Source organism: Phalacrocorax aristotelis, chromosome 30 (genome assembly GCF_949628215.1).
Source record: "Phalacrocorax aristotelis chromosome 30, bGulAri2.1, whole genome shotgun sequence".
Taxonomy (NCBI): domain Eukaryota; kingdom Metazoa; phylum Chordata; class Aves; order Suliformes; family Phalacrocoracidae; genus Phalacrocorax; species Phalacrocorax aristotelis.
Genome location: NC_134305.1, coordinates 149134 through 173814, shown reverse-complemented (window position 1 = coordinate 173814; position 24681 = coordinate 149134). Strand labels below are relative to the sequence as shown.

The following is a 24681-nucleotide window of genomic DNA, read 5'->3' as shown; positions in this document are numbered from 1 at the left end:
GCCCCCTCCAGAGGAGATGGGGCGTGGTCGGGGCGGGAGTGGCCGGTGAGAGGCTACCCCGCCTCCAGAAGTGGGCGTGCAAGCGAGGACAGCCTCCGCCTATTGGCTGCAACACACAACACACCACCCCCCGCCTCCAGCGGGGAGGGAGCGCAGCCAGAAAAGCGAGTCCCCGCCCATTGGCTGCAGGACACACCACACCGCACCCCCCCTCCCGCAGAAAGGGGGCGTGGCCAATCCGGGGAGCATCTGTTTACTGTCCGCAGCACACAGCACGCCACGCCCCCGGGGAGAGGAGGCGTGGCCAGCGAGGGCAGCCCCGCCCCCCCGGAGGGCAGCGCCCGTGGGGGGACATTCTGGGGGGAAGGGGGGCAGGAATCCCGAGGGTCGCGGGGAGGGAATTTTGGGGTACTTTGGGGTGAAACCAGCACTGGGGTGTGGTAGGGGGAGGGGACAGCGCTGGGGGGGGCGCACAGCAAAAAAGGGGAAAAAGCAGCAATTTGAGGCTGTTTTGTCCCCCAGAGCCCCCTGCCCGGTGTCCCCAGTGTGCGTGTCCCACCCCCCCCACCGTGTCCCCTCACAGCTCGTCCTCAAGGCCATCGTCCTCCTCGGGGAAGTCCCCAGGGGTGACAGTCTGCGGCTTGACGAAGGCGCCGTACTTGGGCTGGCACTCAAAATACCGGCGGCCGCCCACGCTGCAGGGGTGGGAAAGACCTTGGGGGGGCGTCCAGAGACCCCCTCTAAAAAGGAGACATTTTGTGGACACCTTGGGGACTCTTGGGGACCTTTGGGGACCCTACCTGCCATCGTGCTTGCCCAGCGGCTCATCGTAGCGGACGCCTACCCAATATCCCGGCTTAAAGTCGGTTTCGCCTGCGGGGAGGGAAGGCGGGTGGGGCCATTAGCGCGTTTTGGGGACACCCCCGGAGGGGGAGAGTTGGGGGCAATTTGGGGACAATTCTGGGGACACATACCCACATACATGATGGTGGCCCGTTTGCAGGGTTGTCCTGGGACCCGGACCTGGCACCGGGCGCCCACGGGGAGGGCGGCCGCCAAGGTGGCCTCCTGCGCTCGGCACTGCTGCTGCTCAGCCGCCCGCTGGCGCATCCCCTCGGCGTCGTAACGTCCCCAGCGGCGCTGGCGCAGGAAGGACCGCAGCGACTCTGCGGGTGACGCGGGGACGTCAGCGGGTGGCAGCACCAACGGCGGCACTGGCACCCAGGAGAAGACCCCAAAACGGGGACGCGGCAGGGGTGGTGGCAGCATCATCGCAGGAGACAAGGGGTTGTCACCTCAACCAGGGAGGTGACACAGCAGGGACAGGGAGAGTGTCACCTCGACTGCGGTGGCGGTGACGCAGCGGGGGACAAGGGGTTGTCCCCTCAACAGCTGTCACCGCAGAGGTGGGACATGTCACCCCTCGGGGGACACACAGACAGAGGGGACTTCAGCCGGGGCAGGAGGTGACCATCGCAGGGATGCCGGCATCACCTGGCCGCTTGTCGTAGTCGCTCTCCGTCATCTCATACTTCTCCACCTGCGAGACGTCCTCATACTCCCCAATGCGAGCCCCGCTCCGGTCGATCACCTGTGGCACCCCGTTAGTCCAGAGGGTGCACCCCCACTTTGGGGTGTTGTCACAGGGTCCCCCTTCAAGAGGGGACCCATTGTGGGGTGAAAAAGGCAGGAAAAGGCACCAGCAGGGACACAGGACTTGGTTTGGGGGGAGAAAAGGGGTGCAACGACACAGCGCGGATTTGGGGGGAAAAATAGGGAAATGGGGTGAAATGGGGCGGCTTCAGGGTGAATTTGGGGGTGAAAAGCGGCAAAAAAGGGGGTGATGGGACTCACGTGCACGCGGCAGCCATCGGCCACAGGGTAGGAGCCGAGCAGGGCCTCGTCACAGTCAAGGCGCCCCAGCAGCTCCTCCTCGGCACTGTAAAGCTCCAAGTCCATGCAGGAGGCCGGGCTGCCCACCACCAGCTCCAGTTTGCACTGGGAGAGAAATGGGGTGGGGAAACTAGGAATGGTGGGAGCACTGCTGGGCGGGGGATGTGAGGCCGGGAAGGGGTGAGGGGGTCTCATAATGGTACAGTGGGGGATTGGGACTAGGTGAGGGTCAGTCCCCGGGAGGAAGAGGAGGAAGGGGGGGTCCCAGTGGGACCTTACTCCCCGTGATGAAGAGGAGGAAGGGGGGGTCTTAGTGGGGCCTGGCTCCCCGTGAGGAGGAGGAAGAGGAGGAGGAAGAGTAATGGGGGTCGCAGTGGGGCCTGGCTCCCCATGAGGAAGATGAGGAGAAAGAAGGGGGGGGCTTAGTGGGGCCCCCTCCCCGTAAGGAGGGAGAGGGGGGTCCCGGTAGGGCCTGGCTCCCTGTGAGGAGGATAAGGAGGATGAGGATGAAGGAGAGGGAGGAGGGAGAGGGGTCCCGGTAGGGCCTGGCTCCCCGTGATGGGGAAGCACCGAGCCCAATCCCCGTGAGGGGAAGGAGGAGGAGGATGAGGAGGGCCGGAGCTGAGGCAGGCCCTATGAGGAGGAGGAGGGTGAGGAAGGCCCCGCCCAGCGGGGAAGGCCATGGCCCCGGTACCTTGAACTCGGCGATGGTGAGGCCGGTGCCGTAGCGCTTGTGGGCGCGGAAAGCGTTGAGGCTGCTGCTGACGGCCAGCGACACGGAGCCCGCCCCGAGCCCCAACCCCGGCCCCAGCACAGCCCCGGGTTCCGCCGCCGCCATCATGGTGCTGCCGCTTCTGGAACCTTCGGCCCGCCCTCGCCACGCCCTCGCCTCTCCGCCAATCACAGCCGCCGAACCGCCCACCCCCTCCATGACGGCTGGCCAATTGGGAGGGGAGCCGACAGGCGGCCCGCCGCCGAGCCGCCAATAGGTATGCCCCCTGGGGGAAAGGGGCGGGGCAGAGGGGGAGGGCGGGGCGGGGGGCGGGCGCGAGTCACGGGCGTGCAATAGAACAATGCACGGGGGGCGGGGGGCAATGCACGGATGTGTGTGTGCAATGCAGCCGTGCGGATGTGCAATGCACGGGTGCGGGTGTGCAGTGCATGGGGGGGGTGCGGAGGTGCAATGCGCGGAGGTGTGCAACACACGGCGAAAGCACATGTGCAATGCACGGGGGGGCGGAATAGAATAATGCAAGGTGTGCGGGCGTGCAATGCTCGGGGGGTGCGGGCATGCAACGCACGGAATATCCACGTGCAAAGCACGGGGGTGCACGTGTGCAACGCCCGGGGGAGTATGTGTGCAATGCAGGGGAGCAGGGGAGGTGCAACAGAGCGCTGCACAGGGGTGCACGTGTGCAACGCAGGGGGGTGCACGCGCGCACGCGCCGCCCTGCCGTGCAGCCCCGTTCGCGCTCTGGTGCGGTTTGTCCCCGCGCGGCCGCCGTCGGGGGGGGGGGGGGCTGGCGCGGAGGGGTGGGAGGTGCCGTGCGCATGCGCGGGGCCGCCATGGAGGCGGACGGGACCTACGAGCCCGGCTTCGTGGGGATCCGCTTCTGCCAGGAGTGGTGAGGGGCGACGGCACCCCCCGATCGGACCCCGACACCCCAGTACCGCCCCAGGACTCCCCAATCCCCCTTGAGCCCCCACCGCGGCTCCCCCAATACACCCCAGGGCTCCCCGACACCCCCCGGGTCCTCGGGCACCCCCTCAATGCTCCCCAATACCCGCTGGGCCCCCCCATGAGCCCCCCGCGGCCTCCCAATACCCTCGTAGCTTCCCCAATCCCACCCTGAGCCCCTCGCGCCCCCCCAATACCCTCCTGGTGCTTCTCTCATACCCCTCTAGCCCTCCCAATACCCCCTTAAGGCCTCCCCCCGGCACCCCAGTACCTCCTCGGGGCTCCCGACACCCTCCTGGCCCCACCACGGCCCTCCCAGTACTCCACTGAGACCCCACTGGCCCCCCGATATCCCCCAAGGGCTCTCCGTATTCCCCTAGATCCCCCCGAACCTCCCCGGGGCTCCCCAATACCACTCTTGCCCCCCGGCCCCCCAATAAGCCCCAGGCCTCCCTGACACCCCCTCATGACCCCCAAACCCCTCCTCAAGGCTTCCTGACACTCTCCGTGCTCCTCAGACACCCCAATTCTCCCTGAGCCCCCGGAGGTCCCCCACTTTCTCTCCCGGGCCCCCCTAAACTCCCCCCCGAGGCTCCCTAATACCCCCTAACTGCCCCCCAAACCTCGCCCAGGGTCCCCCAGTCCCCCCTCCCCAGGGGGTGCAGCCCCCAAACCCACGCAGCGCCCCCCAAATCCCCACGGTAACAACCCCCACCCCTCCTCCTATATTCCCCCCTCCCCAGCAACAACATGCTGTACCCCAAAGAGGACAAGGAGAACCGGATCCTGCTCTACGCTGTGAGTATCCCCCCCCCCCAAACTGGGACCAGTCCCATGGTACTGGTCTGCATGACACACACACCCCCCAACCCCTATGTGGTTCTGGGACCAGTCCCACTGCAATAGCAGGCTGTGCCCACCCCCGCAACCCCCACTGGGGCACTGGGACCAGTCCCGTCACCTCACAGGGTTGTACATCTCCCAGTTTGACACTGGGACCAGTCCGTAACCCCCAGCGTTTCCCTCAGTGCCGCAACTGCGATTACCAGCAAGAGGCTGACAATAGCTGCATCTATGTCAACAAGATCACCCATGAAGTGGAGTGAGTTCGTTAGCTGGGGCGCGTTCATTAGCGGGGTGAGCTCATTAGAGGTCCCGTATGCCTGGGTCCCCACCCTGGGAGGAATGTTAATAAAGAGCAATTAATAAAGGAAAAACAATTAAAAGGAAGCAGTGGGGTAATTAAGAAGGTAATTAGGAGAATAGAAATTAGGGTAATTAATGAGAGTAGTTAGGGGGAGGTAATGGGTGAGGTATTAATAAAGGGAGGCAATAATTAGAAATAATGTGTCTTGTATTTAGTTATAAATAATAGAAATGATAAGGGAAATGTGAGGGTAATTAATGGGGGTGATTAATAAGAGAAAACAGTTTTGGGGTAATCAATAATAGTTAACACGGGGATAATTGGGGTGGTTCATAAGAATGATTAAGGGGCAACTTGGGTAAATAGGAGGTCATAAGGGAGAATAATCAAGGGCAATTAAGGTGGGGATAATTATTAGGGGTAATTAATGGGGGGTTCCTAGGGTTATTAATAGCCCGGGGTAATTAAGGGGCCTCATTAATGCGCCGGGGGTCTCCTGGCAGTGAGCTCACGCAGATCATCGCTGACGTCTCCCAGGACCCCACGCTGCCCCGCACTGAGGACCACCCCTGCCAGAAGTGAGCTGGGACGGGGTGATCCACGTGGGGTTTTGGGGAGTGACGTGGGGACCCCCATGGGGGTGTCAGGGACCTCCGGGTGAGGTGGGCACCCCACTCTGGGGACCCCTGTGGGGGTGTCAGGGACCTCCTGGGGAGCCATGGGGGAGGTTGGGGACCTTCTGGGGATGTGGGGACATGGGGACCCTCGTGGGGGTGTTGGGAACTCCTGGGGATGTGGGGATCCCCCCCACTCTGTGGGGACGTCAGGGACCTCCCGGGGACATGGGGACCCCTGCTGTGGGGACCCCCATGGGGGTGTCAGGGACTTGGGGAACCCCCTGTGGCAACATTGGGGACCCCTGTGGGGGTGTCAGGGAGCCCCCGGGGAGGTGGGGACCTCCTCCATGGGGATGCCTTTGGGGGTGTCTGGGACATCGGGGACCCCCCAGTGGGGATGTGGGGATATAGGGGACCTCCTGGGGAGATGGGGACCTCCCGAGAATGTGGGGCCCCCTGATGTTGGGACATGGGGACGAGGAGACCCCCATAGCTCCGATGTCCCCCCCGCCGTCACCACTGTTCCCTCCTCCCTCCCTCAGGTGTGGGCACAAGGAGGCTGTCTTCTTCCAGTCCCACAGCGCCAGAGCCGAGGTGAGGTGACGCCCCCCCAAAACTGTCACCATCCCCCCCAAAACCGTCCCTGTCCCCCACTGCCGTGACCACCCCCTTCTCCTGCCCCCAGGATGCCATGAGGCTCTACTACGTCTGCACCGCCCCGCACTGCGGACACCGCTGGACCGAGTGACGCCGCCCAGAGACACTCTCAGACCCCAAAATCACCCCAGATCGTGGCCGTCGCCCCAAAACCTTCCCCCACAGCAACCCCCATGCCCCCCGACCCTGGGTCCGTCGCACCCATCCCCACTGGGGTGGCGTTTCAGTGCCAATAATGGTTATTTTTTTGGCAGCAGGATGTGTCAGTGGCTTTGTGGGGAGTGGGGGGATGGCTCCAGGGGGGAGCGGTGCTGTGTGGGGGCATTTGGGGTGCACATGGGGGGTGGGGGGGCTGCCTCCCTGTGGAGATGTCAGCTGCGGGACCCAAATCATCCCCAGTGACCTCAAATCACAGCCTTGGTACCCCAAAATGCTCTGCTGGGTTCCAGACTGCAGCCACAGGGACCCAAATTGCATCCCTGGTACCCCAAAATGTCCCCATGGGGCCCCAAATTGTCCCCAGGGGGCCCTAAATTCCATTCCTGATGCCCCATGGCTGCAATTCAAGGCCCAGTGGGGCATTTTTGGGGCACCAGATTGCATCCCTGACACTTCAAAATGCCCTGCTGGGCTTTGAACTGTGGCCATGGAACCCCAAATAGACCCCAGTGGGCCCTAAATCACATCACTGATACCCCAAAATGTCCCTGTGGGCCCCAAGTTGTCCCCAGTGCACCCTAAATCACATCACTGATATCCCAAAATGTCCCCGTGGGCCTCAAATTACAGCCGGGGGGCCCAAATTGTTCCCAGTGGGCTCCAGGTTGTAACCCTGTTGTCTCCCAGTTGCCCCATATCACCCCACAGCAGCCTCACATGTCCCCACAAGGCTCTAACTCGCCCCACTGGACCCCAGTTTGCATCCCCAGGGCCCCCAGTTGCCCATGATGTGCCCCATATTGTAGTCGTGGTGCTTTAAATTGCCATCTGGGTACCCCAAATCACCTCCCCATGCCCCCACATTGCCCCCACCCTGTCTCAAATCACTCTGTGGAGCCTTGACTTGCTCAAAATCTCCTTCTTCCGCACCTGAAATTGCCCGGTTGGGCCCTGAATCATCCCCTGGCTACCCTGAACCACCCTCCAGTCACCCAACATCTCACTGAAGCCCGAATTGCCGCATGGAAGTCTTGTGGGGCCCAGCGAGATCGTCGGATGCCAGAGCCACCAACCACAAAAACCCCTCGTTTTGGTTCTATAGCCTTTTATTATTTAAACAACCTTGAAAACCAACAGTGATGGCGGCTTCTGTCCTGCTGCCGGTGCCATGAAACAGGGTCAGGGTTGTGAGGGGATGTGGCGGTCAGGGCATTTGGTGGGTGTCTGAGGGGCTCCGAGCGGGACAACGTGGAAACCGGAGAAAAAGACCCATCCAAGAGCTGCAAAAATGGTTAAAATGTAGAGAATTGCCTAAAAAATAGCCAAAATGTAACCAGGAAGGGGGGTCGGCACCCCAATACCTCGATTTAATGCATGTCAGGGCTGCTGCCCTCCAACCTCCTCCAGACCTTCTCCATGAGGGGGTTGGAGTAGGCACGGAGCAGTGCCAGGGTTTTGGGGTTCAGCATCACTGGTCACACCACGGGATCGCAGCTCTACTTTCACCCAGCTGAAAAGGCCGGCCAGTGCCATCCTCGCCTGGAAGAGGTCCTCCTCGGTGGCCTCAGCGCAGAGGGTCACCTGCGGGAGACACATCCCTTCGTCACCCTCCGTTCGTTGCCGGGTGGTTAAAACGCTCTGCCGGCGCCTTGGCTCTGAGGTGAGCCACGCCAGGTGGTTTTCTGGGGCTCTGACCCCCAAAACAGAGAACTGTTAAAGTTGGAAAACGCCTCGAAGATTATCAAGGCCAACCATCGACCCAACAGCACCTAAACCATGTCCACAAGTGCTGCATCTACACAGTTTTTAAAGCCCTCCAGGGGTGGCGACTCCCCCGCCTCCCTGGGCAGCCTCTGCCAGCGCTTGACAGCCCTTTTGGTGAAGAAATAGTCCCCAACAGCCAACCTAAACCTCCCCAACGCAACCGGAGGCCGTTTCCTCTCCAATCGCTTGTTCCTTGGGAGCAGAGACCGACCCCCCCCTCACTCCAGCCCCTCTCAGGCAGCTGCAGAGAGCGAGAAGGGCTCCCCTCAGCCCCCTCTTCTCCAGGCTAAACCCCCCCAGCCCCCTCAGCCGCCCCCCAGCACACTTGTGCTCCAGACCCTGCCCCAGCCCCGCTGCCCTTCTCTGGACACGCTCCAGCCCCTCCAGGCCCTTCTTGTCCCGAGGGGCCCAAACCTGAGCCCAGCATTCGAGGTGGGGCCTCCCCAGGGCCGAGCACAGGGGCCCCATCCCTGCCCGGCTCCTGCTGGCCACCCCAGTGCTGACACAAGCCCGGGGGCTGGTGGCCTCCTTGGCCACCTACAATCATTGAATGTCCTGAGTTGGGAGGGACCCGAAAGGACCATCGAGCCCAACCCCTGTCCCTGCACAGGACACCCCAAATTCACACCAGGTCTCTGAGGGCCTTGGCCAAGTGCTTCTGGAATATCGCCAGGCTGGTGCCGTGATGCCTCCCTGGGGAGCCTGTGCCAGGGCTCCATCACCCTCTGGGGGAAGAACCTTCTCCTAATGCCCAGCCTAACCCTCCCCTGGCACATCTCCCTGCCATTCCCTCGGGGCCTGGCGTTGGTCACCAGAGAGCAGAGACCAGCCCTGCCCCCCCTCCTCCCCTCAGGAGGGAGCTGCAGAGGCCATGAGGCTGCCCTCGGCCCCCTCTGCTCCAGCTGAACAAACCCAGGGACTTCAGCCGCCCCCCGTACGGTTTCCCCTCTAAACCCTTCCCCAACTTCATCGCCCTTCTCTGGACGCTCTCAAGGAGCTTTATATCCTTTATATCATTTATATCCAGCGCTCGGGGTGAGGCCACCCCAGCGCGGGGCAGAGCGGGACAATCCCCCCCCTCGCCCGGCTGCGATGCAGGGCTCGATGCCCCCCGGGGCACGGCTGGCCCTCAGGGCTGCCAGGGCACGCTGGGGGCTCGTGTTCAACCTGCCATGGACCAGAGCCCCCAGGTCCCTCCCCGCAGAGCTGCTCCCCAGCCCCTCGTGCCCCAGGCTGCCTGTACAGCCAGGGCTGCCGCGCCCCAGGGGTAAAACCCAGCGCTTGCCCTTGTTAAACTTCACCCGGGCACTGCTGGCTCATGCCCAGCCGGCTGTCAGCCAGCGCCCCCAGGGCCTTCTCCACCACGCAGCTTTCCAGCCCCTCTGCCCCAGGCCTGGAGCGTTGCCTGGGGTTGTTGTGACCAAAGTGCAAGACCTGGCACTTGGCCTTGTTAAACCTCACCCAATTAAGCTCAGCCCATGGATCCAGCCTGTCCAGATCCCCCTGCAGAGCCTTCCTACCCTGGGGCAGATCGACATTCCCACCCAATTTGGTGGGAGCCATCTGCAAACTTAGGCCACGCTCAATCCCCTCATCTGCATTCCTGATAAAGATAGTAAAGAAGACTGGCCCTAAAACTGAGCCCAGGGGACATGGCTGGTGACCAGCCGCCAACTGAGTTTAGCTCTATGCACCACAACTCTCTGGGCTTGGCCGTCCAGCTGGTTTTTAACCCAGTGAAGGGTACGCCAGCCTAAGCCATGAGCTGCCAGCTGCTCTGCGAGGATGCTGCATGAGACTGTGTCAGCGGCTGGTCTTCCGAGGGAGGAAGAAGTGAACAACCCCCCCCAAAACGCCGTGAATCAGGGGGTTCCCCCTGCCTTGGGAGGCACCGACCTGGTCGTAGCACTCCAGCATCTCCTGGAAGTGCGTCTGCAGCAGCTGCAGGGCCGTGGTGAAGGTCTTGACCTGGAGGTGGGGTCCTGTGGGCACAGCAGCTGCTGTGAGCCATGTCCCCCGCTCCGGGAGGGGACAAAATAACTGCCTTGTCCCCATCCAGGAGGGGGTTTTGGGGTGAAGGGAGCCCCTCGTTGTCCTCAAATGCTCACCCGTGGGTTTGCCGGTGTTGGAGCCTGTTTCCTCTCCCATTTCGCAAGGTTTTTCATCTGTCGGTTTCTAAAAAGTTGATGGAAATGCCACTTAGTCCAGCCCGAGGAATGAAAATGCCTTTTTTTGGGTGTTTCTCCCCAATATTTCCCCTTCTCTCAGGCAGAAAACCGACTCGCCTCTGATTGCTGGAGCTCCTCAGATGTTTTTGGCTCGTCCCTAAGTGGCTCCTGGGCATGGGTAGGGCTCTGCGGCCGGGGCCGTGCCCGCAGGAGCAGGATGGCCGCCAGCCTGCGGGACAAGAGAAGGGGTTGGGAGCAGGAAACCACTTCCTCTCCAGACGAACACAGCGTCTGATGCCCACCTGCTGTTCTTCTGGCAGCGCAAGAGGAACCGGGCTGAAATGCTCAAACGTGGGTTCAAGAACAAGTTTTTTTCCTCATCCTCAGCTTTGGGTGGTTTCAAATCCTTTAAGGAGCCATCAAATTTCTCTGCGGCCGTGAGTCAGGAAGTGTTAGCTCCGCTATCCCTGCGATCCACCTGGATCAGCTGTACCGAGCGCACCGGCTCCGTCTGCCCACAGTTTTTCCCGTTACCTCTGGCATCGGCGTCCGCCAACGTTTCGAAGTGCTGCTTGAGGTATTTCTCCTGCTCCGGGGTCTGCGGCAGGGAGCTGCTCGATGGCGGGTTCTCCTCCAGCTCCTCTGCGTCCCCGGCGGAGCCCAATGAGTCCTCATCTGCCAGGATGGAGCCGGGAAGGAAATCCCGCCGCAACGGATGTTGGCACCAGGTGGTTTTAATTCCAACACGTCCCCCCAAGAGCTAAATCCACCCCCCGGCCTTTTGCTCAGTCACAAGTGTTTAGCGCCGGCAAAGCCAGTGCTCCTGGCGTTACCTGCTGGCTGGTAGCAAGGCACCAGCATTCCCAAACAGGGTGAAACGCAGGACGAGGCATCCTCCCGGCCGATCCCGATCTCCCCGGGGTACGTGGGGTGCAGCGGCAGCTCCAGCATGCTTTGCCTTGGGGGAAAGCGAGCGGGTCGGTGCCAGCCGAGCACCGGATGCTGCTGCCGGGTCTGCACTCGCCATCGCTCTGAGCCGGAACGCGGTCGGGGTGGGGTTCAGTCGCACCCAAAAAATTTCCCTCCTCCAACCCCTTGATGAGCTTTAGGAGCCAGATTGGAGGTTTGGAGTGAGCTGGGGAGCCCGTCCTGCCCCATGGTGCCAGGCGTTGCCAAAACGCTCTGACATTAGGCTTGAAAGGAAAAGCCACGATGTGGAAGAGGGTGCGGTGGGAATGAGGGTGCGATGGAGCTCGGCATGAGCTGGGACTTGGCGCAGTGATGTTAAATAAAGCCCGAACTAGCAGGGAGAGGTTGACTTAACACTGGTAGCAAATGCTGCGTTTCACTTTGGCCAGCACTGACCTGCTCGCCTCCAGCACGCACAGCTCCTCCAGGCTGGTCCCAGTTGTATCCACCAATTCCAGTCCTCTGTTGGTTTCCTCATCTGGGAAGGGCTCGGAGAGCTGGAAGTCCTCAGTGAGGTCGCTGGCAGAGTTCTCCGCCTGCCAGAGATGGGGAGCTGATGTCTGTAGCTGGATTTTTCCCAGAAAGACAGGTGCCAGTGGGTGGGGGGGACTCCCGGGATGGTTAAAACTGGAATCCAGCAAGGGCTGATTGAGGGCGCAGGGTCCGGCCCCTCATAGCTCGGGATTGGGGCAACTGACCTCTGAAAGCAAGTGCTCCAGGCTGCCGCGCTCGCACTCCGCGTTGCCCTCGAGGTAGGATTTGAGGGGGGTGAAGTAGGGTGGCTCCGCCTCCAGCAGGGTCTTGAAGGGGTCCCTCTCGGCGTGCTCTGCCCATCGCCCCTGCGGCCGGTAGCTCCTCCGGGGTCTGGTGGCCACCCTGTCCCCTTCCTCCACCTCTCCGAGCTGGAAAGGGAGGGAAAAAAGAGGGAATCGGGTGAAAATGGAGCAGAGAGATCTTCATCCGGTCACATTAAATTAAATTAAATTACATTTCTAGGTGCGGCCATGCGACTTACCAGCCTCTTTGCCCACATGGGCATCCTGCCGTTGGTTAGGATGGACGCCGGAGCTGGAGGGGGAGAGCGGGGTTAGGAGCGGTGCCACGCGCCGCTCGGAGGAAAGACGGGCAGAAAAACAGGGTACAGCTGCAAAGGCAGCCTGGCCCGCAACGCACGCGGCTCCGAGTCCTCCATGGAGGGGGTCTGCGGGGTTGAGGCCTCATCTCGTTCCTCCTCGGGCTCCTCGTCGGAAGCTCCGCTGGCAGTGGGAGCTGCCATCCCACCAGGGATCACGACATGGGTCTCCCGCCTGGAGGACAGGAGAACGGTGGGACCGCCGAGCTCCGTCCCACCCCATTTTTGGGGCGCCCATGGGGCGAGGGGCTTTCCCCCCCCCTACCTGAGCTGCGCTGGGGGACCGGGCTCCTTCACCCACTTTGGCTGCAGCAAATCGAGCTCCAGCAAGTGCTGCTTCATGCTGCTGGTGATTTTGTGGCCCAGGTGCCAAACAAAGATGCAGCTGGGGGTAGAATGACGGGGCGGGGTGGGTGGGAAAGTCAGTTCGCCCCCAGATTTTGGATACGGGGTGGGGTTTATGTTAAATCCCTCAATAATTCAATCCACCTCAGCCCTTCAGCGCTGCCTCCACTTGTGCGAACCTCCCACCCAGCGCTTGCAAAAGCCAATTCTTCTCCCGAAGTGTCTTGCAAAGCGCATAGGGACAAGGCATATAGGGCGAGGTGTATAGGGCAAGGCGTAAATCAGGTTATTTTTTAGGTCTGCTGGCCCCTACCTGTCTCCCGAGACGGTGATGAGGTGCTGGCAGTCGTAGGTGAACTGCATCCCCGTGACAATTTCTGTGCCAAAGAGAAGGAGGTGTGGGAAGGGGTTCCACGTCAGGACCACGACCCCCATGCTTGTTCAGGAGATTTAAGTGACATAACGGGTGCATGGGGGTGTTATTGGGGAGGTTTCATGGCCAAATGGGGGACATGCAGGGGGCTTCCTGCAGCTCTCCTCTGCGTCTTCCCTCTTTTGCCCAGGCACCCCCCAGGTTTTCAAGAGGAATTGAACCTGAATGGCCGAACATTTTCGCCACGCACTCCCCAGAGTGGAAGTTGATGAGGGCGATGCTCTTGTCGGAGCAGCTCGTTGCCAGGAAGGTGCCCGAGGGATCCAGCTGCACCTGGGGGAGAGGAGCGGTGGGTCGGGCTCGGCTGCAGGTGGGAAGGCAAACGGAACCGGGCAGGAGGGGTCTGGCTTGAAGGGACGTTCCAAGAGCCCCCATCCAGCCTCCTGGCACGGGCAGGGACATCTCCCGCTCCATCGGGTTGCTCCAAGCTCCCTCCAACCTGACCTTGGACACTTCCCACCATGGGGCAGCCACAGCCTCTCTGGACAACCTGCTCCAGCGTCTCACCGCCCTCACGATACACCATCTCTTCCTCACGTCCTACCTAACCCTCCCCTCAGTCGGTCTAAAGCTGTTGCCCCTCATCCCGTCCCTTCGGACCCTGGTAAAAGTCTCTCTCTATCTTTCTTACGAGCCCCTTTACGTACTGAGTGGCCGCAGTAAGGTCTCCTTCTCTTCCCCAGGCTGGGCGACCCCAACTCCCTCAGCCTCTCCCCGCCGCGGAGCTGCTCCAGCCCCGGCCCATCTCCCTGGCCTCCTCCAGACCCGCTCGAGCAGCTCCGCGGCCGCCTTCTGCTGGGGTCCCCAGAGCTGGATGCGCGGCGGGTCTCAAATCCCAAATCCCCTCCCTATTGCCGGCTCACACCCCGTTTGTCACCCACCGGCGTCCCCAAGTCCTTCTCCGCAGGGCTGCTCTCTGTCCGTCCGTCCACCCCCCAGCCCGCGCCGGGACAGAGGATTGCCCCCGCCCAGCCGCAGGACCTCGCGCTTGGCCTTGTTGAACCTCATGACGTTCACGTTGGCCAACGTCTCCAGGTCCCTCGGGATGGCAGCTCTTCCCTCGAGGGTACCGATGGCTCAGCCCCAAGCCCTTCCACACCGATGACGGTCCTGCCCTGTGCTGAGGGAGCTGTCAGGGACACCCTGACGACTGAAAATCACCCTCTTACCTTCAGCAAGGAGCCTTCGTCTCCTTGTGAGCCCTTATAGCAGTACTTCTGCTTCCCAGTGGCCGTGCTGTACACCCTGCGAGAGGAGCGGGATGTCGTCAAGCCGGCAACGAGCCCGCCGAGGACACCGGAGCCGGGAGAAGAAAGGCGATCCCGGCGCGGATTTAGCCTGAGCCGGTGCAGAAAAGCGCCTTCACCTGACGTTTCTGTCCTGGCAGGCGACAGCCACGTATTTCTGCGTGATGTCAATGTCCATGTCATACAAGGTGGTTTTCTCGGCGACATGATGCGTCCTAATGAAATTGAAGCTGTCTGGGAGCTGCAGGGAGATGGGGAGAGTCGTGTTGCCTTCTCGCTCGTCAGATTTCTGGGGAGAAATAGCAGGTGTGTCCCCCCCTCTGTGGCGATGCTGCTAACCCACCTGTCGAGCGTTGCGGAAATAAATACTTTTATCGGCGCCGCAGCTGATCAGCTGAATGTCCCCGTTGCCTGAGTGAAGAGAGCACAGGGGAAGGCGATGGGAGATCGCGTCCGTTCCCAATTCGCCACCGAGTGAATCCAAAAAAATTATTATTTATGAATAAATCCATTACAAAAATGACTATTTTAAGGACTGGATGCAATCCCAGGGTGGGATCCCCCCGCTACGGATCCCCTCCAATGGATGGCTCCATGCTCTTGTCCCAAGATGCTTGTTTTCTAGCGAGGAGCTCCCTCTAATGCAGACGTTGAAGTTTAGGTAGGTAAAGCCAGACAGAAAGGCAGAACAAGGCGAAAGGCAGCCCGACGGCAGGGAATTTGGATGCAATTCAGCTGCCTACCAGCAAATTTCACCGACGTTATCGCAGAGCAGTGATCATCCAGGGTTTGCTCCAGCCTGTAGTTCCTGTCTACGTTCAAGACGTGGATCAGCCTGTCCCGGCTCGCCGAAGCCAGCAGCGCTGCTCCTGGAGCCGTCGGAAAAGAGGTGGTAAAATAACGCCACGCTAAAGGTTTTTGTTAACACAACAGTATATTTGCTGTCATTTCCCTGCAAGGATTTCAATGTCAACCGGTTCTAGGCGGGGTGTTGTCATGGTTTGAGTGGGGTAGAGTTAATTTTCTTCACTGCAGCTGGCCCAGTGCTGCGCTTTGGGCTTAGCATGAAAACAATGTTGGTAACGCACCGACGGTTTGGCTGGTGCTGGGCAGGGCTTGTACTAGTCAAGGGCTTTTCCAGCTTCCCAGGCTCTGCCGGGGGCACAAGGAGCCGGGAGGGGAGGGGGCACAGCCGAGAGAGCGGATCCAAACTGGCCAAAGGGATATTCCATCTCATGGAACGTCATGCCCAGTATGTTAACTGGGAGGGGCTGGCCGGGGGAGGGAGGGAGCAACCGCGGCTCGGGGACGGGCAGCGTCGGTCGGCGGGTGGGGAGCGGCTGTGTCGTTCGTGTTTCTGTGGGTTTTTTCTCCCTTTCTCCCTTTTCCTTTTTATTATATTATCATTATTGTTATTACTATAATAATTATCATTATTATCATTATTATTCTATCTTAATTATTAAACTGTTCTTATCTCCACCCACAAGTTGGTTTTTTTGCTTTTGCTCTTCCAATTCTCTCCCCCGTCCCCCAGGGGTGGGGGGAGTGAGCGAGCGGCTGCGGGGTGTTTAGTTGCCGACTGGGGCTGAACCATGCCGGGTGTTAAAGGAAGAGCGAACGGAGGTGCCACTGCTTGGAGGGGTCGGTTACCCCCAGCACAGGCTGAGTGGGGTTAGCTGTGCGTCCCGGGGGCTTGTCTCCAACTCCCGGTGGTTTCTCAGAGGAGAGGCCCTTGCCTGCAAAGCTCGTTTTTCAGGATTCTTCAACTCATTTAGTGAAGGAGAAGCTTTCCCACCGGTTAGAGCCGGTCACCGGGAAGCCGAGCCTCAAGGTTCGCTGGCACTGCCCTACACCGCCGTTGGGATGAAGCCTTACCGGTTTCTGGCTTCGAATACTCCAAGCAAAGAACTTCTGAATCGTGAGCCTCCACTTTAGCCACCTGCCGCATGAACTGCAGCTCGTGTATCCTGCGAGGGAAGCGTGTCGACAGCTCAGCCCCCCAAGAACCAGGGAAGGGGGCCAGGAACGCTGTCGGCACGCAGTGAGGGGGCTCGGAGGTTCTCACGGAGAAAGGCGAGCAGGTAAAACGAGTGGGGAGCCCACCCAGGCACCCAACCGCGCCCGTCCTCCGTCAGCTTTCCGAGCACCACTTGCCTGATGGTTCCTCCTCTGTCCCCTGATGCCAAATGCTCCCCGTCGGGGCTGATCTTCATCACCCGTACCCCAGACTTGACATCAAGGTGACCCACGTTCTCACTTCGGTCAGGCACGCTGGAGGAATCCTGGAGGTGCTGTGTGTTGTTGTCCACATAGATGATGTTCAGCAGGGTCTTGGCGTGGGAGGAGAGGGGACAGTCAGGCCCCTGGTACAGCGCAGGCAGCTCTTTGGGGAGGAGCGGAGCCCACCCCCATCACCCAACTGCTTCCAACATCCCCGCTTTATTTTTTCCATGCTTTCCCCGCTCAGGAAACACCAGGGTTTGAGAAGCACAATTGTGCCCTTTGGTCATTTGGACAGAAATAGTGAGCACAGGAGAACAGAAAGCAGATTCCAAGCTTGCTATAATCACCAAAACCCACTAAAAATCACCGCTGGGGCAGCAGCTCTGTACCTAAAGTGGCAAGAAGCTGACGGGAACCACCCCAAAACCTCCAGCAACCTCGTTTTCTAGAGGGAAATCCCGCAAATGAGAGCCCAGGGAGCTGGTTGAGCTTCCCCAGCTTCTGGCGCAGTTTTGGGGGGCTGCCTTGGGCAGGGAGGTGGGACGAAGCCCCCCTCCTCATCGTACCGTGCTGTAGGCGCTGCCCTGGACAGGCCGCGCGGAGCCATTTTCCAGGGTCCAAGTGCGGATGGTGTTGTCCGAGGAGCACGTCAGGAAGGAGCCGGGAGGCAGACAGGATCTCTGCTCCTCAAATTCGGGGTACACCTGCACCCAGGGGGTTATGTGTCGGGGTCGGGGCAGGGAAGGACAGGGGGGCTGCGGGTGCCCCAAATGGCCCCGGTGGGACCAGCTCGCCCTCACCTCGACACTCCAGACGAAGGAGCTGTGGAAAAGGTCCGACCACACCTTCCTGATGTTGCGCAGGTCCCCGACGTCCCAGACGTAGATGCTGTGGTCCTTGTAGACGCAGGACAGCCAGTGGTTGCAGGTGTCGTAGGCCAAGGCGATGGTGTCGGGGTATACCAGGTCCGGCCGCCTTCGGGGAGAGGGAGAGGGGGTCAGGTCACATCCCGCGGCAGCAGGGTTTTGGGGGACCGGCCCCTGCAGAGCCCACCGAGCACTCCACCGGAGGCAGATTTGATTTGCAAACAAAACGGCGGCCGTATCCCAACATGCAGCCCCGAAACGAAGGGGAAAACGAAGGGACGCCCCCCCCGTAAGCCTGACACCGCCCACCCGTCCTCGCCGTCCTTCACTGTGGGTGAAATCGGGCACCGATTCGAACCCATCTCAGCTCAGAGCTCCATCGAGGCGAGCTCGCAGGGCCGAGCAATGAGAGCTGTGGGGTCTGAAACCCGGCAGTTCAGCAACAAAAAGCCGTGCTGGGCAGTTCGGGAGGGGACAGCGGGGGATCCCTGCTGCCGTGCGGTACCTCGGTGGGGGGGCCCGCGTGACATCCACGCCCAGGGGGTGAGGTCTGGGGAGGTCGCTCAGGTAGCACATGTCACGAGCCCGGAAAACCTTCACGGTGCCGTCGGCGCAACCGCAAAATATCAGCTCCTCACTGAGGCAGAGGCAGTTTGCCAGCGGTACCTGCGGCCAGAGCGGGTAAGGTCCCTGCCGCTGGGCTTCACGCTGGGGGGGTTCCGGGTGATCCCCCGCCACCACCCACCTTCAGAACCATCCATTTTTCCAGCATCCGCTTCTCGTTGAACTGGCAGAGCAGTCCCGAGGAGGAGACGCAGAAGGTGCTGCCGGACATCGGCCCTCGGCCACAGGCCACGCCACAGAAGACGTTGTCGTGAAGCTCACCCAGCAGCCCCGAGCGTCCCACCAGCGGCACCGTCTCGTTGATCTGCAAAGCGAAGGTAGAGTCTCCAGCACGACGTTAATGAGTGTTAACGAAGGAAGTGGCTCCCAACCGCTGGATGTCGGCACCGTCCCCGCACGCGCTCCCCGCCAGAGGGATCTTTCGCCGGCTGGAGCTTCCCCAGCTCCGCGCTGAGCTGAAACACCCGCGCCTTCGAGGTCCAGCGCCGGATGACCAGAGCAAAGCAACGTTCAGGAAGGACGTGGCATGAATTTTGGGAGGAAAACCTGGCATTTTCTTCACGTCTTTCTACAGAAACCTCCCACTCCCGTGTCACATCGGCTTAGTAATGAGGATTTAAGCGGCGTCCGGCCCCAGATCGGCTTTGTCGGCTGCCCGTGCCCCCGAGACAGTGTCGGCAAAGGGCACCCCCTCACCTTCACATCCCTCGACGAGTCCAGGAACCAGAATTTGACGTGGCGTTGCCCCACGGTGACAAAGTAGCTGTCCTCGGAGAAGGACACAGCCGTCACTTTGCAGGACACCTTGTTCGACGCGACCAGGGAATCCTTCTGCTCGGAAAGACGTGGTTGGGTCGTGCACAGTAAGCGTTAGCCCCCAAAAAAGTCCGTAGCCATGAGCAACCATGAGAAAAGAGGGAAAAGGGCTGGGTTTTCACCCCGATTTGGGGAATTTCAAGCTGCTTTCAGCTCAGTTCAGCCGGAGCTCACCTTCCAATCCCAAACGTTGACCACCATGTCGTGCATGTAGCCCACCGACACCAGGTACTTGCCACTGGGGGAGAAGGCGACGCAAGCCACGCCGTACTTGTGACCGAGCAATGCCGACACCTGCGCCCGTTCCTCCACGTCCCACAGGCGGACGGCCGGGCGGTGTCCGTTCTACGCCGGGCAGCGGGGGGAAAACAGCGGCGTGGCGGCGGCTTTCCCCTTCTCGCCAGCCCCTGCGGCCACCCGGCACGTCCTCTGACCCTAAAGGGTGTTCCCACCCGCCCAGCGCAATCCCAAATTGGGTAGAAAACCCCAAAAAAGGAGTGGAGGGATAATACTCCATCCCGCCAGTGCCGGGACAGCCAAAATTGGGGTGTAGGTGACTATAAACAAGTGGTACCCACCTCTCCGGTGACGAGGAGCTTGCCATCGGGTGAGAAGGCCAACGCACTTAGGGTTTTCCTGGAAAACATCGGGTTTTCATTAACAACTGTGTGGCTCCGGAGGGAAAACTGAGGGTTTACTGGGAGAAGAAGGGAGGAAGAATACTGGAAGCTGCACGAGGTTGTTCTTGGAACCCAATGTATGGCACAGCCTGTGTTTGCGGGGTACCTGGAAGTGTTCAGGAGGAGTTTGGGTGTACCTGGAGGTGTTTAGGGTTAGCTGAAGGTGTTCAGGCAGTGTTTGAGGCATACCTGGAGGTGTTTGGAGTTCCTAGAGGTGTTTGGGGGTACCTGGAAGCTTACAGGGGTACATGGAGGTGTCGGGGGGTACCTGGAGGTGTTCAGGAGGTGTTTGGGAGTACCTGGAAGCTTACAGGGGTACATGGAGGTGTCGGGGGGTACCTGGAGGTGTTCAGGAGGTGTTTGGGAGTACCTGGAAGTGTACGGGGGTACCTGGAGGTGTCGGGGGGTACCTGGAGGTGTTCAGGATGTGTCTCTGCGTGTTATCCCGGGGATTCAGGATGACGACGACGCACCTGCATAGGAAGGGGACAATTTTTTCCCCGGCTGGGGTGTCAGGGGGCATGAGGGGCTCCCGGGGCTCCTGGCGGATGCTTACCCTGCTGGGTAGGCGAGCAGCCCGGCAGCTGGGTGGCAGGCCAGGCTGCTGCTGGACTGGGCGGTGATTCCCAGCACCTTCTCAAGCATCACCTGGGGGAGAGGAGGAAGCAGCCCCATGGGCATGGGGCTGGAGGGGGCAGGGGGAACATGGCGGGCTCGGGGGGGGGGGGGGCGGGGGGCTGGACGTGTGGCCAGGATGGGACCCTGACCCGCCAGGGGTGGCCCTGGGGCGGTGCAGGGCATCCATGGGCACTCCGTGTCCCACACTTCATCTCCCCCATCCCCGTGGGGGATCCCCAAAGCACAGCCTGGATGGAAGTACTGCCATCCCCTCCCCCCATGGAGACCCCCTGAGCGCTGCCCCTCCCCAGGCTCCGCCCCCAGACCTTCAGTCCCGCCCCCTCCCCAGGCTCCGCCCCGTAGGGACCCACCCAACCCCGCCCCTCTCCGAAGCCCCGCCCCATGGAACCTTTACCCCGCCTTCTCCCTAAGCTGCACCTCCCATGGACACGCCCCCAACAAGCCATCTCCTACGCAAAGCCCCGCCCACATGGGGAGCCCCCAAGGCCCGCCACCATGCGGAAAGCCCCGCCCCTCTCCCGAATCCCCGCCCCTCCCACCGCCCCAGCGGCCGCCCGCCCCGGGCGCTCCTCACCGCCTCCTCCGGGCCTTGGTGCCCCGACCGCTGCCGCGGGTTGAAGAGCGGAGGCGAGTCGGGCCCGGTGCCGCCGCTCGCCCCGTAGCCCCCCGCCGCCATGGCTGCGGGTCGCCGCTGCTCGTTACCGCTCCGAACGGCGCGCGGAAAGCCGGGTCCCCTCTCCATTGGCCACCGCCCACGCCGCTCACGGCCCGGCTCCCCCGCCTCGCCCAATAGCAGCGCGGAGCCGCGGGGCAAGGCTCCGCCCTGAGGCTTCCTGTCACTCGGCCAATAGCGGGGAAGGACCGGCGCCGGCACCGCCCACTGTGGCTTCGGGCCCCGCGGACGCGGCCAACCGGCCCGGCCGTGGCTGTTGGCGGCAATTAAAGCCACGGAAGGGGGTTATTAACGGCCTGAGAAAGAGCGCATCCCGGTAGAAGGGGGCCGTCCCGGGACTGGGGAGCCCCACGGGGAGGTTTCGCGTTCACGCCCGGCCGTGTAGGCCCCGTTGCTATGGCCACGGCGCCCCGTCTCAGTGCGCATGCGCGCTCCCACAAGGGCGAGTGGTAACGGAAGCGTTGCGATGGCGACGGCCGTGCGCGCTGACGCCACACGCCGTGTCACGTGAAGCGGCAGCGATGCCCAAGTACTGCCGGGCCCCGCACTGCAGCAACGCTGCGGGGCAGCCCCGGCCGCCCGCCCGCCGGCTCAGCTTCTACAAGTCAGTACCGGGGAGCGGGTACCGGGGAGGCGGGCTCTGCCCTCGGCCCCGCCCATGGTGGGAAGGGGCTTGAGCCTCAAGCCTAAGCCTAAGCCTAAGCCTGAGCCTGATCGGGGCTTGGCCTTGGCCTTGGGCCTGAGCTGGAGCCTGAGCGGGGCTGGGCCTTGGGTGCCGGAGCCTGACCTGGAGTAGCGCTGGGCCTTGGGCCTCGGAGCCCAAGCCAGAGCCGGCGCCTGAGCGGGGCTTGGCCTTGGGCCTCAGGCCTGAGCCTGAGCGGGGCCTGGGCCTGAGCCTGGGCTTGGGCTGGGACCTGAACCTGAGCGGGGTCTGGGCCCAAGTCAGCTCTTTGAGGGGAGGACGCTCAGCCCCCTCGCAGGGGAGGACCCTGGGGTAGGGGCACCCAAGGCAGGGTTGGGACAGCCGGAAGTGGCAGGCTTTGGGTCCCCCGGGGAGGCATTAAGGATGGGGGTGTGGGGGACCCCCCATTGTCCCATTAACCCCCCCATCCCGTTACCCCCCCAGGTTCCCGCTGCAGGACGCGGCACGGCTACGACAATGGCTGACCCAGATGCGGCGGGAGAACTGGGTGCCCACCCGCCACCAGCACCTCTGCAGCGACCACTTCGAGCCCTCCTGCTTCCAGTACCGCTGGGGCGTGCGCTACCTGCGGCCCGATGCCATCCCCACCATCTTCCCCCACAGCCCCCTGGTAAGCCCACCACCACCAGGAGATGCCCTGGAAACATCTAGAACAGTCTAGAACCCTCCTAGAAGGCTCCTCTAAAATCTTCTGGGAGAGGGACAGGTCCCTTGGAAGCATCTCGGAGCTCCCCAGAAGGGCCCTTTAAGCTCCTCACCTGGATCTAGAAGTGTCTGGAAGGTTCTAGAAGCCCCCCACAGACAGGGATAGAGGCACTTTGGGGGTGCTGGGTTGTCCTAGAGTGGTCTGGAAGCTCCTAGAGAGGTCTTGAGGATCCCTGAGGGATTTAGGAGCTCCCCAGAAGGGTCTCGAGGGGGTCTTGAAGCTCCTCAGATGGATCTAGACAGGTCTCGAAGGTTCTAGAGGCCCCCTCAGAAGGGGCAGGAGGCTCTTTTTGGGGTGGTGGATTGTCCTAGAGGGGTCTGAAACCTCCTAGAAGGGATTTAGAGGCTCCATGGGGGCTTTAGGAGCTCCCCGGAAGGATCTGGATGTTCCCCAGGAGGGGAATTTGTCACCTTGGGGTGGCTTTTGTCACCCAGAGCGGGGAATTTTGGGGTCAAACGTGCACCGCTGCCCCTCCCTGCTCCATTGTATCACTTCAAGAACCTCCAGAAACAGGAATTTGGGGGTTTGGTGTGGTTTGTGTTATTTGTTTATTCGTTTTTTCACAGAAACAGGAGAGTCCCAGCACACTGCCGGGTGTCACCCAGCCTAAGCAGCCCCTCCCAGCGAGCAGTGCAGAGCTGGTGACGCCAGGGCAGCCACCACTCCCCGAAGCCGCTGCGCTGGAAGCTGTGCCTGTCGCCCTGGAGCCTGGCTCGACCACGCCGCCGCTTCTTGGTCCCCCGGTGGAACCGGGAGACGTCCCTGAGGGTGTCCCCAGCTGCGCCACTGCATCGCCACCGCCATCCCCGCAGGCAGAGGACGCGGCCGTCAAACCGCCCGCTGCCGGCCCGCTGCATTTCAATCCCGCCCACACCGTGCCGGCCACTACCGCGTCCAAGACCATCCTTTCTTCAGCCCTGAGGCTCCCCGTCATCTCCACCGTCCCCATTGTGTCCGAGGCAGTGACACCGGCGGTGACGCCAGGCGAGCTGAGCACCGAGGAACTCGTTGGCGTCGTCTTGGTGCTACAGCGGAAGGTGAAGGTGTTGCAGCAGCGGCAACGGCGACACCGGGCCCGGCTGGAGGCCATGGAGGGGCTGGTGGAGCAGCTGCGCCGCGAAAGCCTCCTCTCCTCGGAGCGCCTCAAGCTGGTAGGTGACACTGGGGACACTGGCGGGTGACAACCTGGCAGGTGACACCGTTCTGAGGCGGATGATGCTGTTCCTTGGTGGGTGGTGCTCCTCGCTGGGTGACGCTGGTGTCAACGCCAGGGTTGGGGGGAGAAGGATGTCACCCCGTGGTGTCACCTCATGGTGTCACCCTACGCTGGGGGCTTCCCGGTGTCGCCTCTCCCTCCAGGCCTGTCTACAGCCGGTGCCGGTGACACCAGACCCTGCCGGTGCCGTCACCATCATCTGCCAGGAGGAGGAGGAGGAAGAGGTGGTTTATGCCGTGCCACCACCAGTGGGAACAGCCTGCAGCCTCGGCCTGGAGCAGCCGTGACACCGTCACCAGGGTGCTTTGAGGAGGGGTGGCCCTCACTGGGGACACCGCGCTGTGCCTGGGGGTGGCACCCTGTGCCATTTCCCGCCCCCCACCCTGTCACCCCACTTTTGGGGTTGGGTGGTGCTCAGCTGAGGTGCCCCCCACCCATGGGTGCTGCACCCCAGGGGAGGGGACGCTTTACTTTTGTAATTAAGGTTTATTTTGTGATATTTGGGAGGGGGTGGGGTTGGGGACATTCCCTCCCGCCCCCGGCTCTAATAAAGGACAACGGAGGCGAGCACCTGGGGGGGTCTGTGTGTGACATGGGGAGGGTGATGTGAGCTTGTGGCCTTGGGGACATTGGCCTCTCCTGAGGAGGCCCCATTCTGCCCCCCCTGCCCCCACCCCAGCACCCGTTTTGTGGTTGGGCCTAACCCATCAGTAGGCTCCAGAGTTAATGGCAGGGAAAGGGGAGGTTCCTTGGGGACTAGCCCCACCCCCTGTGCCCTATAGCTATGAGGGGCCTCTATACCCCTGTAGCCTCTGCCCCTATATCCCTCATAGATTGCTGCAGGCTGTCAGCCTCTGTGGCCACCAGAACCACCCACTGCCAACCCCTATAGCCCCTCCCCCAGTGTGTTCCTGTAGCCCCTCCCACAGCTCCTATAGGTTCCCATAGCCACTCCCACAGATCCTATAGCCCTTCCCACAGCCCCTATGGGTTCCCACAGCCCCTATAGCCCCTTCCCCCAGCCTCAATGGGTTCCCATAGCCCCTCCCTCAACTCCCCCAGCCCCTATGGGTTCCTATAGCCCTTCCCACAGCCCTCAGATCCCACAGCCCCTATAGCCCCTCCCTCAGCCCCTCTAGGTTCCTGTAGCCCCTCTCCCAGCTGCTATAGGTTCCTAAAGCCCTTTCTGCAGCTCCCCCAACTCCGATGTGTTCCTATTGCCCCTCCCTCAGCTCCTGCAGCCCCTGTGGGTTCCTGTAGGCCCCCTGCAGCTCCCTGGACCTCTCACTATAGCCTCCATACACCCCCTGGCCAACCTCCAGC

General features: G+C 61.7%; 4 protein-coding genes across 5 annotated transcripts; 2 read left to right on the top strand and 2 right to left on the bottom strand.

Annotated features, from left to right (window-relative positions):
* Nucleotides 1-438: 438 nt before the first annotated feature.
* TBCB (tubulin folding cofactor B) lies at nt 439-2766 on the bottom strand. Its single transcript, XM_075076388.1, has 6 exons — nt 2588-2766; nt 1855-1998; nt 1495-1591; nt 975-1166; nt 801-873; nt 439-695 (listed from the first exon to the last, which is right to left on the bottom strand). Exons 1-6 carry the CDS (start codon nt 2732-2734, stop codon nt 578-580), a joined length of 771 nt encoding a protein of 256 aa, XP_074932489.1. The 5' UTR covers nt 2735-2766; the 3' UTR covers nt 439-577.
* A 652-nt stretch (nt 2767-3418) lies between these two features.
* On the top strand, nt 3419-6245 carry POLR2I (RNA polymerase II subunit I). 2 transcript variants are annotated; one of them, XM_075076384.1, is made up of 6 exons: nt 3419-3518; nt 4315-4369; nt 4600-4673; nt 5222-5296; nt 5878-5929; nt 6021-6245. In XM_075076384.1, exons 1-6 carry the CDS (start codon nt 3445-3447, stop codon nt 6081-6083), a joined length of 393 nt encoding a protein of 130 aa, XP_074932485.1. In that variant the 5' UTR covers nt 3419-3444; the 3' UTR covers nt 6084-6245. The 2 variants fall into 2 exon arrangements, with proteins under 2 accessions (XP_074932485.1, XP_074932484.1); XM_075076383.1 differs by having other exon boundaries at nt 4540-4673.
* A 1267-nt stretch (nt 6246-7512) lies between these two features.
* Nucleotides 7513-20815, bottom strand: LOC142049013 (WD repeat-containing protein 62-like). Its single transcript, XM_075076376.1, is given in 31 exon segments — nt 7513-7612; nt 7614-7732; nt 9812-9897; nt 10024-10090; nt 10201-10312; nt 10386-10512; nt 10618-10758; nt 10917-11041; nt 11449-11588; nt 11751-11954; nt 12068-12120; nt 12226-12359; nt 12450-12569; nt 12843-12906; nt 13124-13235; nt 14132-14207; nt 14329-14450; nt 14553-14620; nt 14953-15078; nt 16088-16179; nt 16367-16542; nt 17002-17139; nt 17236-17410; nt 17807-17967; nt 18047-18229; nt 18622-18756; nt 18916-19086; nt 19320-19377; nt 19832-19894; nt 19978-20069; nt 20635-20815. Coding segments are annotated over 31 exon segments (3702 nt in total). The 5' UTR covers nt 20803-20815; the 3' UTR covers nt 7513-7518.
* Nucleotides 20816-20917: 102 nt separating this feature from the next.
* THAP8 (THAP domain containing 8) lies at nt 20918-23925 on the top strand. The gene is made up of 4 exons (XM_075076380.1): nt 20918-21337; nt 21860-22046; nt 22709-23293; nt 23502-23925. Exons 1-4 carry the CDS (start codon nt 21255-21257, stop codon nt 23643-23645), a joined length of 999 nt encoding a protein of 332 aa, XP_074932481.1. The 5' UTR covers nt 20918-21254; the 3' UTR covers nt 23646-23925.
* The last annotated feature ends 756 nt before the right edge of the window (nt 23926-24681 follow it).

Excerpts from the sequence above, each read along its gene's own strand:
- TBCB (XM_075076388.1), bottom strand. The coding sequence starts at position 2,734 with ATGATGGCGGCGGCGGAACCCGGGGCTGTGCTGGGGCCGGGGTTGGGG. Across the intron at positions 1,592-1,854 it reads CCGATGGCTGCCGCGTGCAC|GTGATCGACCGGAGCGGGGC; the intron begins GTGAGTCCCATC and ends GGGGTGCCACAG. Across the intron at positions 1,167-1,494 it reads CGACTACGACAAGCGGCCAG|AGTCGCTGCGGTCCTTCCTG; the intron begins GTGATGCCGGCA and ends CGTCACCCGCAG.
- POLR2I (XM_075076383.1), top strand. The coding sequence starts at position 3,445 with ATGCGCGGGGCCGCCATGGAGGCGGACGGGACCTACGAGCCCGGCTTC. Across the intron at positions 4,370-4,539 it reads ACCGGATCCTGCTCTACGCT|GGTTGTACATCTCCCAGTTT; the intron begins GTGAGTATCCCC and ends GTCACCTCACAG. Across the intron at positions 5,930-6,020 it reads CCCACAGCGCCAGAGCCGAG|GATGCCATGAGGCTCTACTA; the intron begins GTGAGGTGACGC and ends TCCTGCCCCCAG.
- THAP8 (XM_075076380.1), top strand. The coding sequence starts at position 21,255 with ATGCCCAAGTACTGCCGGGCCCCGCACTGCAGCAACGCTGCGGGGCAG. Across the intron at positions 21,338-21,859 it reads CGCCGGCTCAGCTTCTACAA|GTTCCCGCTGCAGGACGCGG; the intron begins GTCAGTACCGGG and ends TTACCCCCCCAG. Across the intron at positions 23,294-23,501 it reads CCTCGGAGCGCCTCAAGCTG|GCCTGTCTACAGCCGGTGCC; the intron begins GTAGGTGACACT and ends CTCTCCCTCCAG.